The 13720-nt window shown below is 39.2% G+C and overlaps 1 protein-coding gene across 1 annotated transcript in view; it reads left to right on the top strand.

Moving 5' to 3' along the window:
• ITFG2 (integrin alpha FG-GAP repeat containing 2) overlaps window positions 1-13720 on the top strand; it is a 137495-nt gene that overhangs the window by 5677 nt on the left and 118098 nt on the right. Inside the window, exon 5 of the mRNA XM_053718814.1 lies at window positions 5081-5217. Coding sequence (XP_053574789.1) covers window positions 5081-5217 — 137 coding nt within the window. The remainder of the gene's footprint in view (window positions 1-5080; window positions 5218-13720) is intronic.

The raw sequence follows: 13720 nt of genomic DNA, 5'->3' as shown, positions 1-13720 counted from the left end.
GAGTACACTGCACGTCAACCCTTAACAAAATACAGATGTTTTATTGTCAGTATGCATTTTTTGTACTGTATTGTGGTGTTACATACATATTTATTTGAAATCGGAGTGAATCTGTGTTTGATGCTTGTGTTGATACATTTATTTTTGTTTTGTTATATATTTATATTTTCATATCAGTTTGCTGCATATAAACCATTTTTTTCCCTCCACTTTTTTCTTTGTCTCCAAAGAAATAATGCAGATAACGATCTGTTATTTAAAGGGACATGAAACACACATTTTTTCTTTCATAATTCAGATAGAGCATGCAATTTTAAATAACTTTCTAATTTATTTCTATTTATTTAGTTTTGTTCTCCTTGTGTAATTTTTTTGAAAAGTATACCTAGGTAGGCTCAGAAGCTGCTGATTGGTGGCTGCACATATATGCCTCTTCTCATTGGCTTTCAGCTAGCACACAGTATTGCATTACTGCTCCTTCAACAAAGGATACCAAGAGAATGAAGCAAATTAAACAATAGAAGTAAATTGGAAAGTTTTTTTTTTTTAAAATTGTATGAGTAAAAGAGATACCCGTCGAATGATCACATATAGGGGGTCACACTGACACTTGGGATGACTGGGGTGCTAGCAACAATGCAGAGGAACAAACCGCCAAAACTTTAGAAGCACAAAAAGGAAATGCTGCTTTCGTAAACCTCAAAATCTTCAGATTTATTCAACGATGTATAAGAAACAAACAAACACAGAGGTGGCACCTGACGTACATCTTACGCGTTTCACGCTACATGGATCGTTTAGTCATAGATCAGCTAAGCGCTCCATGTAGCGTGAAACGAATAAGAGGTACGTCAGGTGCCTCTTGTAATTGTTTGTTATACATCGTTGAATAAATCTGAACATTTTGAGCTTTACAAGTGCAGCATTTCCTTTTTCTGTTTTTGTATATTCTATCTGAAACATGTTCCTTTTAAGGAGTTTTTATAAATATCCTTAAATTTTTAAATTTTGCTGAAAAATCACACAAGCTGTGTCACTTATTTGTGACTATTTTTTTAAATTCCAAACAAAATTTTATACACCTATATAAAAATAAACAAAGAGAAGGCGCCCATAGCGTAGTAGGTTCAAAAATTGCAAGATGTGATGAAAGTGCACTCACATTTAGGAAAGAACTATCAAGTGCTGTACAGGCAGGCCAGAAATTTTAGAGTATGCTGGCTAACTCTCTCAATGACAACATCTTGATAAAGGCTTTACAGCTGAAACGCGTAGACGTTCTTACAGATTGCTCCTGCAGCAAAGAAACCACTCCCAGAACCGACTCTTTCTACGTGCTCAGACAGCACATACTGAGCCGGTAGGAGTTTTCATCTTCAAGGATTTCCAGCTTTTTGAATAAGTGCACGCACTTCAACAGTCCCAATTGGACCACTACTACACATTGCCCTGCTTACAGGTAACGGGTGAATAAAGCGAGGACGCTGAAAGCTCCAAGTGAGTAAAAGCCATACACCTGTTGTTATAAACTGTACCTATTTGACGTAAATTTCTTAATACAGCAAATTATCATATCGATTGAAGAAAAAACAGCCAAACACTCACGGCAAAGTTTAACCCTGCCTCACAATTGTACAAATTGCATATTCATGAAGTGATCCGTCCTTTTTCATTTGATTTGAACAATATAATCCATTGATGTATGTTCAGCTATAGTTGTTATTGCTGGATCGTTTTTAAATTCATTAAGTACATCTAGTTAATCTCGTTACCACGTTCGCATTTTTGAAATTTATTTATTTATATATTTTTTATTTCTATTATATTCAATCACTTAGTCACTGCTATTGGACAGTCAGCCCCAGGCGCCACTGACTTCCTGTGATTTTGTACGTTTTCGTTTTTTTTCACACCTTTGGGAAGTGTGAATTTGTCAGTTGGCTAGCACTGTTGTTCGCTCCATAGACCAGTGTCATCCCCTTCGTTTTTTTCGCTGTACAGGCAGGCCAGAGATTTTAGAGTATGCTGGCTAACTCTCTCAATGGCAACAGCTTGTGCGGTGTTATTTCTTCCTTAGGATGAATCAAACACAAACTACCATAGCGTAATATATTTATGTATAAAAAAGATATAAGACAGAAATATTCAACTCACATTTGGTGATGCACTGCCAAGTGCTATAAACGCAGGCCAGATATTCAGGAGTAGTCTGGCTAACTCTTTCACTGTGTCAGGAACATCAGTAGGGAGTGTCTCAGTCTTAGGTGCAATAGGATCCAAACGATTGCCAAGGGTTTCTTAATATGATGATACTACTAAAAGTAGGAATCTCATAAAAATGTGTATAAAGCTCAGTTTTGATATAAAAAAAAAAAGGTACTTTAATATCAAAGCTAAAATACAGCAACGTGTTTCTCAGTGATACACCATTCAACCAAAAGAGCATTTGTGAAGTCAGGCACTGGAGTTGGACGAGAAGGTCTGACTTGTAATTAGTGTTCCAATTATTCCCAAAGTTCACTATACATTTTTTATGTATTGACACCAAAACACATTTTACATCACCTACATACACATCATACATATATACACCACTTCATGCGCAGAAATCACTACATCTCCTTCATACACACATAACATTCCTTTCACACACGTAAATCATTATATTATTTTACACATTATACATTACATTACTCATACACATATTCGTTATATTACATTTCATCTACGCATACATTATTCTATGTTCAATTTTGTTTTTCATTATTTTTATTGTCACTTCTTTACATAGAGGATTTTGTCACATTTACACTTCATATCACATTTCCTCTCATATTTCTTCCAAAGTTATCTATTGCAGGGAGTGTCTACTATTGCTGCCATAGATTTATTTTCTTAATATTCACAGTCCACTTATCCAAAAAAATTATATATTATGCACATTAATATATTTTTGTTATCACACACATACATATATATATATACGGGCTGGACTTTTGGTTTGTCCCTTGGCTTTCTTTCTTTTCTAACAATTCAAGGGTGGGTAATGATTATTCCCCTATGCATAATATGTAAGTGTAATTTGTTTGTTTTTTATGAGTCATGTCCAAAACACTGCCTCTGTTACTTTTGATTCATTTTTTGCTATGAGTACTGTGGTTCATTGAACAATGAAAGCTCTGCCATTTGCTAATTTAATTATTATGAGGTATTTCCACTGGCCACAGGTGACTGACTATTGCATTTTGTTTTTTTATTACTAGATATTTACTATATATTATTTATTTGGGATCTTAAATAGATATATATAGACATATATATTATTGTTTTGGGGATCTGGAATAGAAATAGATATTTGTGTGTGTGTGTGTGTGTGTATGTATATATATATATATATATATATATATATATATATATATATATATATATATATTATTCCTAAAAACAAGAGAAAAAGAAGATTGACACTTTTGTCCAGCACTAAACTGTTTCCTTAAACATTTAATAAATAGCCTGTAGTCTTTATCTGCACTTATAACACGCCATATCACAAATATACAGATAAAATTGTACCTTCAAAAAAGTCGCAAAATCCATCAATAAGACCCACTGAAAATCAGAATCTATTAGTTCATTGCAGTCCCGGAATATTTATCCTCCAATATTGCTTTCCGTGAGGGATACTGTTAAATGTTCTCGATATGAAACGTGCAGACCTGTCTGACCGGACCACCGCATATTAAAATGCCCAGTTTGGAAAAGTAAACTAACAAACTGCACCAATCCGCTTATAAACCGTTTTCTGTATTGTATCTTTCATGGAAAAGATTCTACTCACTGTTTTTCAAATTTCTCTACTTTGTTATAAACTCAGAGCTTACCGATCCCTTCGAAATTACCTTCTATGCATGTGGTGCACTGGTTATATCCGGATCTGTTTATTATTCCTTTGGTTCAAGCCTTGTTTTCAATACAGGCTCCGGTGTACTATCGTTGTATCGATCCTACACGTCTGTGTATTGTGTGTTTAATAGGATCATCTGCTACATTCTTTGTAAATATAAAATTGTAATTTATATTTCTTTCTTTGTAAGTACTTCAATGTAAAATTATTTAAATCAACAGTATTTTGGTTCTTTTCACCCACGTTCCATTCCATGGGTTTTCCTGGGTGGAATAAACCAAGCTGTTGTAGGACTATGTTGTACATAAGCATTCACTTCCTGTTTCACTTTAAATTTAAGTACCAAGTACAGAAAGGAACAGCGTCCAACGGTTAATGCGTGACAGATCAGGATGGAGAAAAGTTCAGTTTAAAACATTCATTTATTGTAGCAAAAAGATAAAATGCACACAGGTTTCACAGCTGATGTCTTTCATGCCTCAACGGCATTTCATCAGACACTTAGTCTATTGTTTGTGGGCGTGTGGGAAAACCGTTGCAGCGTAACAGCCTACGTCGGCTAGAGACAAACGCACACTGTGGTCTAACCTACGATACAGTGTTTGCATTCAGCCCCACTACAAAGAGAATTGTTCACTATCTATACGAAGGATTATCTTCAAATGAGAAGGTAGTGAGTGGCTTACATATATAATGTGATGTGTAGGTAACATTGTGACCTCAATTGCGGTAAGTCGTTTTTGTTCACCAATTATTACTAAAGGGATATGACGGTTATGCTTTATGAAACTTTTCAAGGTGGACTGGTGTGTCCAATCTTTGGCGGTTACTGAATACTAGTGTAACCGAGAAAGCAACAAAATATCTTAAGACTTTTGGATACAACTACTTTTATTATTGGTTTCTGTCTTTACTTTAAATTTTGTGAGCAAATATTTCTGTTCTTTCATATGCATAAATAAATAAAAAAAAAAATTAGTGAATGTGTCACTTTAATCAATTTGTATAACTAATGATGATAACGTTCACTTGCATTGGTTCCAGTACAGATCTTAAAGGAGCATGTCCGTTTTCATTTTTTTTTAGCACACAAAGTTCCATAACCTCACAGTCCAGATTTAAAATGCTGAGAAAGGACCATGTTAAAAGAGTAGTAATTATAAATCTCTCATGCAGATGGAGATGGCCAGTGTGAGTTAGTTTTGGGGTACACAGACCGGGTGGTGAGAGCATTCCGCTGGGTGAGTCCTCCTGATTCAGACATCACATGTGGACAGCTGGTGCCACTGAAGAAATGGCTACTGGAAGGGCAGGTAATGATTAAAAAGATAAGACTAGACCTGTGTGTGTGACAATACATATGATGCATGCTTAATTCTCAGAAAACACTCCCATAGACAGGAGAGACAGAAAAGACTAGGGGCTTGTAGCACTCACCCTCATATGAAAGAAGTAATATAGGCTATAACTTAACCTTTAATAATAATTGAAATAATAAATAGCAGGACACCCTGCAAACACAACCCACACCAATATAAAATCGTTTTACACACCCCTGTTTGCTGGCCAATAGCTGGATACGTCGGCTTCAGGTGCCAGGGGTGTAGAGCACAAAAACATTAAGACAAACGCGTTTCAGCTGTTAAACCGGCCTTTCTCATTGTTTTGAACAAAATGACAAAAAACATGCTTAATTCTAACACAAATAAAAAACAGCACTATAAGCAAATTTTAACAAAAAATGGAAAGTTATTGGCATTATTATAATTTGTCTCTCTTGTAAGATGTATCGAGTCCACGGATTCATCCTTACATGTGGGATATTCTTCCCTACAGGAAGTGGCAAAGAGAGCACCCACAGCAGAGCTGTCTATATAGCTCCTCCCTTAGCTCCACCCCCAGTCATTCTCTTTGCCTACTCTAAGTACTAGGAAGGGCAGAGCGAGTGTAGTGACAAAAATGTTAGTTTTTTATTTCTCAAGCAAAAGTTTGTTATTTTAAATGGTACCGGTGTGTACTATTTACTCTCTGGCAGAAAAGGGATGAAGATTTCTGCAAGGTGGATGATGATCTTAGCACTTTGTAACTAAGATCCACTGCTGTTCTCACAAGGGCTGAAGAGTACAGGAAAACTTCAGTTGGGGGAACGGTTTGCATGCTAAGCTGCATATGAGGTATATTCAGTCTATATTTTTCTAGACAGACTGTGTTAATTCTAGAAAAGGCTGGCAATATTCCCATGAGGGAAGGGTAAGCTGTATTCAGACATTTTAATAGGAATTTCAGCTTGCTTGAAGGGCTCATTAGTTACTGGTGACAATGTTAGGAAAAAACGTTTTTGTTTATTCAGTAAATGATGCAATTATAACGTTTTTTTGAAGGGACTAAAGGGGTCATTGTGGCTTGTTTTTTTTTTTTTTTTTAACCCACATGGTTAATTAAAGGGACATTATACACTCATTTTTTCTTTGCATAAATGTTTTGTAGATGATCTTTTTATATAGCCCATAAAGTTTTTTTTTAAAATAAATGTATAGTTTTGCTTATTTTTAAATAACATTGCTCTGATTTTCAGACTCCTAACCAAGCCCCAAAGTTTTATGTGAATACTGTCAGCTACCTTCTCCAGCTTGCTCCTGTTTGTGTAAAGGGTCTTTTCATATGCAAAAGAAGGGGGAGGGGGGAGTGTCTTATTTGCCACTTGCAGTGGGCTTTCCAGCTACCTTTTCAACAGAGCCAAACTGACAGCTTCTAAGTAAGTTTTTAAACAGTTTTATACTGGATTTTTATATCAGTATCTGTGCATCTTATTCTTTATAGTAGTGTCTATTACATATAGTTATATGAAAATGAGTGTATACTGTCCCTTTAAGAGACACTCTGGTGTTTTTCTGATATCCTCAAAACATTGAGTGAGGTGGGAGGGGCCTATTTTCACGCCTCAGTTGCGCCGTTTCTTTTCCTCAGAGACATCTAACTGCTTCTCCAGAGGTTCCTGCTGTGTTTGAGGGCTGTAAAAGAAGTTTTTTTTCCCCACAAATCGTTCTGAAGGGCAGGTAGGAGCCACAGCAGAGCTGTGGCAAGGTGCTGAAAGTCCTTTTTACCGGTTTTGACGTTTTTTCAATCCGTTGTTGCCATTAAGGGGTTAATTATTTATTTGCATATCTGTGCAAAGTTACTAAGGCTTTATGATGCTACTGTAAAAATTTCGTTAAGTTTACTGCTTTTTTTACACTGTTTTGCAGAATTTGTGCAGCTTTTTTTCTCTTAAAGGCACAGTACCGTTTTAATTCTAAGTGTTATTTACTTTGATTACAGTGTTTTCCAAGCTTGCTTGTTACATTACTAGCCTGTTTAACATATCTGACACCAAGGAAAATCCTTGTTCAATATGTTTGGTAGCCATTGTGGAACCTCCTCTTAGAATGTGTGTCAATTGTACTGATATGTCTATAAACTATAAAGAACATATATTGGCACTTAAAAATAGAGCAATAGATGATTCTCAGTCAGAAGTTAATGAGGGTTCGCCATCTAGCTCTCCCCAAGTGTCACAACCAGTAACGCCCGCACAAGTGACGCCAAGTACCTCTAGTGCGTTAAATTCTTTTACTTTACAAGACATGGCCACAGTTATGAATACAACCCTCACTGAGGTTTTATCTAAACTGCCTGGTTTACAAGGAAAGCGGGACAGCTCTGGGTTTAGGAAAAATGCTGAGCCGTCTGACGCTTTAGTTGCCGTATCTGATAAGCCCTCACAATGCTCTGAAGTAGGGGTGAGGGATTTGTTATCTGAGGGAGAAATTTCTGATTCAGGAAAGATGTTTCCTCAGACAGATTCTGATACGACGGCCTTTAAATTTAAGCTTGAACACCTCTGCTTATTGCTCAGGGAGGTATTAGCGACTCTAGATGATTGTGACCCTATGGTGTTCCCAGAGAAATTGTGTAAAATGGATAAATACTTAGAGGTTCCTGTTTACACTGATGTTTTTCCAGTCCCTAAGATGATTGTGAATATTATTACTAAGGAGTGGGATAGACAAAGTATTCTGTTCACTCCCCCTCCTGTTTTTAAGAAAATGTTTCCCATATCTGACACCATGCGGGACTCGTGGAAGACAGTTCCTAAGGTGGAGGGAGCTATTTCTACTCTGGCTAAGCGTACAACTATACCTATCGAAGACAGTTGTGCTTTCAAAGATCCTATGGATAAAAAATTAGAGGGTCTCCTGAAGAAAATTTTTGTTCATCAGGGTTTTTCTCTCCAACCTATTGCGTGCATTGTTCCTGTAACCACTGCAGCTGCTTTCTGGTTTGAGGCTCTAGAAGAGGGTTTTCAGATGGAGACTCCATTAGAGGAGATTATGGACAGAATTAAGGCCCTTAAATTGGCTAATTCTTTTATTACAGATGCCGCATTTCAACTGGCTAAATTAGCGGCAAAGAATTCAGGTTTTGCCATTTTAGCACGCAGGGCGTTATGGCTTAAGTCCTGGTCTGCTGATGTGTCATCTAAATCTAAACTTTTGAACATCCCTTTCAAAGGAAAGACCCTATTCGGGCCTGAACTGAAAGAGATTATTTCAGACATCACTGGAGGGAAAGGTCATGCCCTCCCTCAGGATAGATCAAATAAGATGAGGACCAAACAAAATAATTTTCGTTCCTTTCGGAACTTTAAGAGTGGTCCCGCTTCAGCTTCCTCTGCTGCAAAGCAAGAGGGGAATTTTGCCCAATCCAAGTCAGTCTGGAGACCTAAACAGGCTTCGAACAAGGATAAACAGGCCAAGAAGCCTGCAGCTGCCTCTAAGACGGCATGAAGGGGTAGCCCCCGATCCGGGACCGGATCTAGTAGGGGGCAGACTCTCTCTCTTCGCTCAGGCTTGGGCAAGAGATGTTCACGATCCCTGGGCTTTAGAAATTGTGTCCCAGGGATATCTTATGGAATTCAAAGACTCCCTTCCAAGGGGGAGATTTCACATTTCTCGATTGTCTGTAAACCAGACAAAGAGGCGTTCTTACGCTGTGTAGAAGACCTACATACCATGGGGATGATCCGCCCAGTCCAAAAAGAGGAACAGGGGCTAGGGTTTTACTCAAACCTGTTTGTGCTTCCCAAAAAAGAGGGAACTTTCAGACCAATCTTGGATTTCAAAATTATAAACAAGTTCCTCAAATTCAAGATGGAGACTATTCGGACTATTCTACCTCTGATCCAGGAGGGTCAATATATGACTACCGTGGACTTAAAGGATGCGTATCTACACATCCCTATTCACAGAAATCATCATCAATTTCTCAGATTCACCTTTCTAAACAGGCATTACCAGTTTGTGGCCCTTCCCTTCGAGTTGGCCACGGCTCCCAGAATTTTCACAAAGGTGCTAGGGTCCCTTCTGGTGGTTCTACGACCACGGGGCATAGCAATGGCGCCTTATCTAGACGACATCTTAATTCAGGCGTCGACTTTCCAGCTAGCCAAGTCTCACACGGACATTGTGTTGGCTTTTCTGAGATCTCACGGGTGGAAGGTGAACATAAAAAAGAGTTCTCTCTTCCCTCTTACAAGAGTTTCCTTTCTAGGGACTCAGATTCGGTAGAAATGAAAATATTTCTGACGGAGGTCAGAAAATCAAAACTCTTAACCACTTGCCGAACTCTTCATTCCATTCCTCGGCCATCAGTGGTAACTATGCATGCTCAAACAGTGGAATGGGGATTATGCAGATTTATCTCCTCAACTGCATCTGGACCAGGAGACCAGAGATTCTCTTCTCTGGTGGTTGTCTCAGGACCACCTGTCTCAGGGAATGTACTTCCGCAGGCCAGAGTGGCTCATAGTAACGACAGATGCCAGCCTGCTAGGCTGGGGTGCAGTCTGGAACTCCCTGAAAGCACAGGGCTTTTGGTCTCGGGAGGAATCTCTTCTTCCGATAAACATTCTAGAACTGAGAGCGATATTCAATGCGCTCAAGGCGTGGCCTCAGCTTGCTGCGGCCAAATTCATCAGGTTTCAGTCGGACAACATCACGGTAGCATCAAGGAGGAACAAGGAGTTCTCTAGCGATGATGGAGGTAACCAAAATAATCCGATGGGCAGAGGATCACTCTTGCCGTCTCTCAGCAATCCACATCCCAGGAGTAGAGAACTGGGAAGCGGATTTCCTAAGTCGTCAGACTTTTCATCCGGGGGAGTGGGATCTCCATCCGAAGGTATTTGCCCAGCTGATGGGGCACACCTGAATTGGATCTGATGGCGTCACGTCAGAATGCCAAACTTCCTCGTTACGGGTCCAGGTCCCGGGATCCCAAGGCGGTACTGATAGATGCTCTAGCAGTGCCTTGGTCCTTCAATCTGGCCTATGTATTTCCACCGTTTCCTCTCCTCCCACGTCTGGTTGCCAGAATCAAGCAGGAGAGAGCTTTGGTGATTCTGATAGCTCCTGCGTGGCCACGCAGGACTTGGTATGCAGACATAGTGGACATGTCCTCGGTTCCACCGTGGACTCTGCTAATGAGGCGGGACCTTCTAATCCAAGGTCCGTTCACGCATCCAAATCTAATTTCTCTGCGTCTGACTGCTTGGAGATTGAACGCCTGATTCTATCAAAGCGTAGTTTCTCTGAGTCGGTCATTGATACCCTGATTCAGGCTTGAAAGCCTGTCACCAGGAAGATCTATCATAAGATTTGGCGCAAATATCTTTATTGGTGTGAATCCAATGGTTACTCGTGGAGTAAGATTAGGATTCCTAGAATATTGTCTTTTCTCCAAGAAGGTTTGGAGAAGGGATTATCAGCTAGTTCCCTAAAAAGGCAAATATCTGCTTTGTCTATTCTACTACACAAACGTCTGGCAGATGTCCCAGACGTTCAAGCATTTAGTCAGGCTTTGGTCAGAATTAAGCCTGTATTTAAGCCTGTTGCTCCGCCTTAGAGCCTAAACTTAGTCCTTAAAGTTCTTCAAGGGGTTCCGTTTGAACCTATGCATTCCATAGATATTAAGCTTCTATCTTGGAAAGCTTTGTTTTTAGTAGCTATCTCTTCGGCTCGAAGAGTTTCTGAGCTATCTTCTTTACAATGTGATTCCCCTTACCTTGTTTTCCATGCAGATAAGGTGGTTTTGCGTACCAAACCTGGGTTTCTTCCTAAGGTTGTTTCTAATAAGAATATCTATCAAGAGATTGTTGTTCCTTCTCTGTGTCCTAATCCTTCATCAAAGAAGGAACGTCTGTTACACAATCTTGATGTGGTTCGTGCTTTAAAGTTCTACTTATAAGCAACTAAAGATTTCCGTCAAACATCTTAATTGTTTGTTGTTTATTCTGGTAAACAGAGAGGTCAAAGGGCTACGGCTACCTCTCTTTCCTTTTGGCTGAAAAGCATCATCCGTTTGGCCTATGAGATTGCTGGACAGCAGCCTCCTGAAAGAATTACTGCTCATTCTACTAGAGCTGTGGCTTCCACATGGGTTTTTAAAAATGAGGCTTCTGTTGAACAGATTTGTAAGGCGGCGACTTGGTCTTCGCTTCATACTTTTTCCAAATTTTACAAATTCGATACTTTTGCTTCTTCTGAGGCTATTTTTGGGACAAAGGTTCTACAAGCAGTGGTGCCTTCCGTTTAAGGTCCCTGTCTTGTCCCTCCCTTCATCCGTGTCCTAAAGCTTTGGTATTGGTATCCCACAAGTATGGATGAATCCGTGGACTCGATACATCTTACAAGAGAAAACATAATTTATGCTTACCTGATAAATTTATTTCTCTTGTGATGTATCGAGTCCATGGCCCGCCCTGTTTTTTTAGACGGGCATATATATTTTTATTTTAAAACTTTCAGTCACCACTGCATCCTATAGTTTCTCCTTTTTCTTCCTAGCCTTCGGTCGAATGACTGGTGGGTGGAGCTAAGGGAGGAGCTACAGGGAGTGCAGAATTATTAGGCAAGTTGTATTTTTGAGGATTAATTTTATTATTGAACAACAACCATGTTCTCAATGAACCCAAAAAACTCATTAATATCAAAGCTGAATAGTTTTGGAAGTAGTTTTTAGTTTGTTTTTAGTTATAGCTATTATAGGGGGATATCTGTGTGTGCAGGTGACTATTACTGTGCATAATTATTAGGCAACTTAACAAAAAACAAATATATACCCATTTCAATTATGGTCAAAATACTCATTTGCCTAATAATTCTGCCCTCCCTGTATATAGACAGCTCTGCTGTGGGTGCTCTCTTTGCCACTTCCTGTAGGGAAGGAGAATATCCCACAAGTAAGGATGAATCCGTGGACTCGATACATCACAAGAGAAATAAATTTATCAGGTAAGCATAAATTATGTTTTTGAATACATACAGGGAGTGCAGAATTATTAGGCAAGTTGTATTTTTGAGGATTAATTTTATTATTGAACAACAACCATGTTCTCAATGAACCCAAAAAACTCATTAATATCAAAGCTGAATAGTTTTGGAAGTAGTTTTTAGTTTGTTTTTAGTTATAGCTATTTTAGGGGGATATCTGTGTGTGCAGGTGACTATTACTGTGCATAATTATTAGGCAACTTAACAAAAAACAAATATATACCCATTTCAATTATTTATTTTTACCAGTGAAACCAATATAACATCTCAACATTCACAAATATACATTTCTGACATTCAAAAATAAAACAAAAACAAATCAGTGACCAATATAGCCACCTTTCTTTGCAAGGACACTCAAAAGCCTGCCATCCATGGATTCTGTCAGTGTTTTGATCTGTTCACCATCAACATTGCGTGCAGCAGCAACCACAGCCTCCCAGACACTGTTCAGAGAGGTGTACTGTTTTCCCTCCTTGTAAATCTCACATTTGATGATGGACCACAGGTTCTCAATGGGGTTCAGATCAGGTGAACAAGGAGGCCATGTCATTAGATTTTCTTCTTTTATACCCTTTCTTGCCAGCCACGCTGTGGAGTACTTGGACGCATGTGATGGAGCATTGTCCTGCATAAAAAACATGTTTTTCTTGAAGGATGCAGACTTCTTCCTGTACCACTGCTTGAAGAAGGTGTCTTCCAGAAACTGGCAGTAGGACTGGGAGTTGAGCTTGACTCCATCCTCAACCCGAAAAGGCCCCACAAGCTCATCTTTGATGATACCAGCCCAAACCAGTACTCCACCTCCACCTTGCTGGCGTCTGAGTCGGACTGGAGCTCTCTGCCCTTTACCAATCCAGCCACGGGCCCATCCATCTGGCCCATCAAGACTCACTCTCATTTCATCAGTCCATAAAACCTTAGAAAAATCAGTCTTGAGATATTTCTTGGCCCAGTCTTGACGTTTCAGCTTGTGTGTCTTGTTCAGTGGTGGTCGTCTTTCAGCCTTTCTTACCTTGGCCATGTCTCTGAGTATTGCACACCTTGTGCTTATGGGCACTACAGTGATGTTGCAGCTCTGAAATATGGCCAAACTGGTGGCAAGTGGCATCTTGGCAGCTGCACGCTTGACTTTTCTCAGTTCATGGGCAGTTATTTTGCGCCTTGGTTTTTCCACACGCTTCTTGCGACCCTGTTGACTATTTTGAATGAAACGCTTGATTGTTCGATGATCATGCTTCAGAAGCTTTGCAATTTTAAGAGTGCTGCATCCCTCTGCAAGATATCTCACTATTTGTGACTTTTCTGAGCCTGTCAAGTCCTTCTTTTGACCCATTTTGCCAAAGGAAAGGAAGTTGCCTAATAATTATGCACACCTGATATAGGGTGTTGATGTCATTAGACCACACCCCTTCTCATTACAGAGATGCACATCACCTAATATGCT

Source organism: Bombina bombina, chromosome 6 (assembly GCF_027579735.1).
Source record: "Bombina bombina isolate aBomBom1 chromosome 6, aBomBom1.pri, whole genome shotgun sequence".
Taxonomy (NCBI): Eukaryota; Metazoa; Chordata; class Amphibia; order Anura; family Bombinatoridae; genus Bombina; species Bombina bombina.
This window is presented reverse-complemented; position numbering and strand designations above follow the sequence as displayed.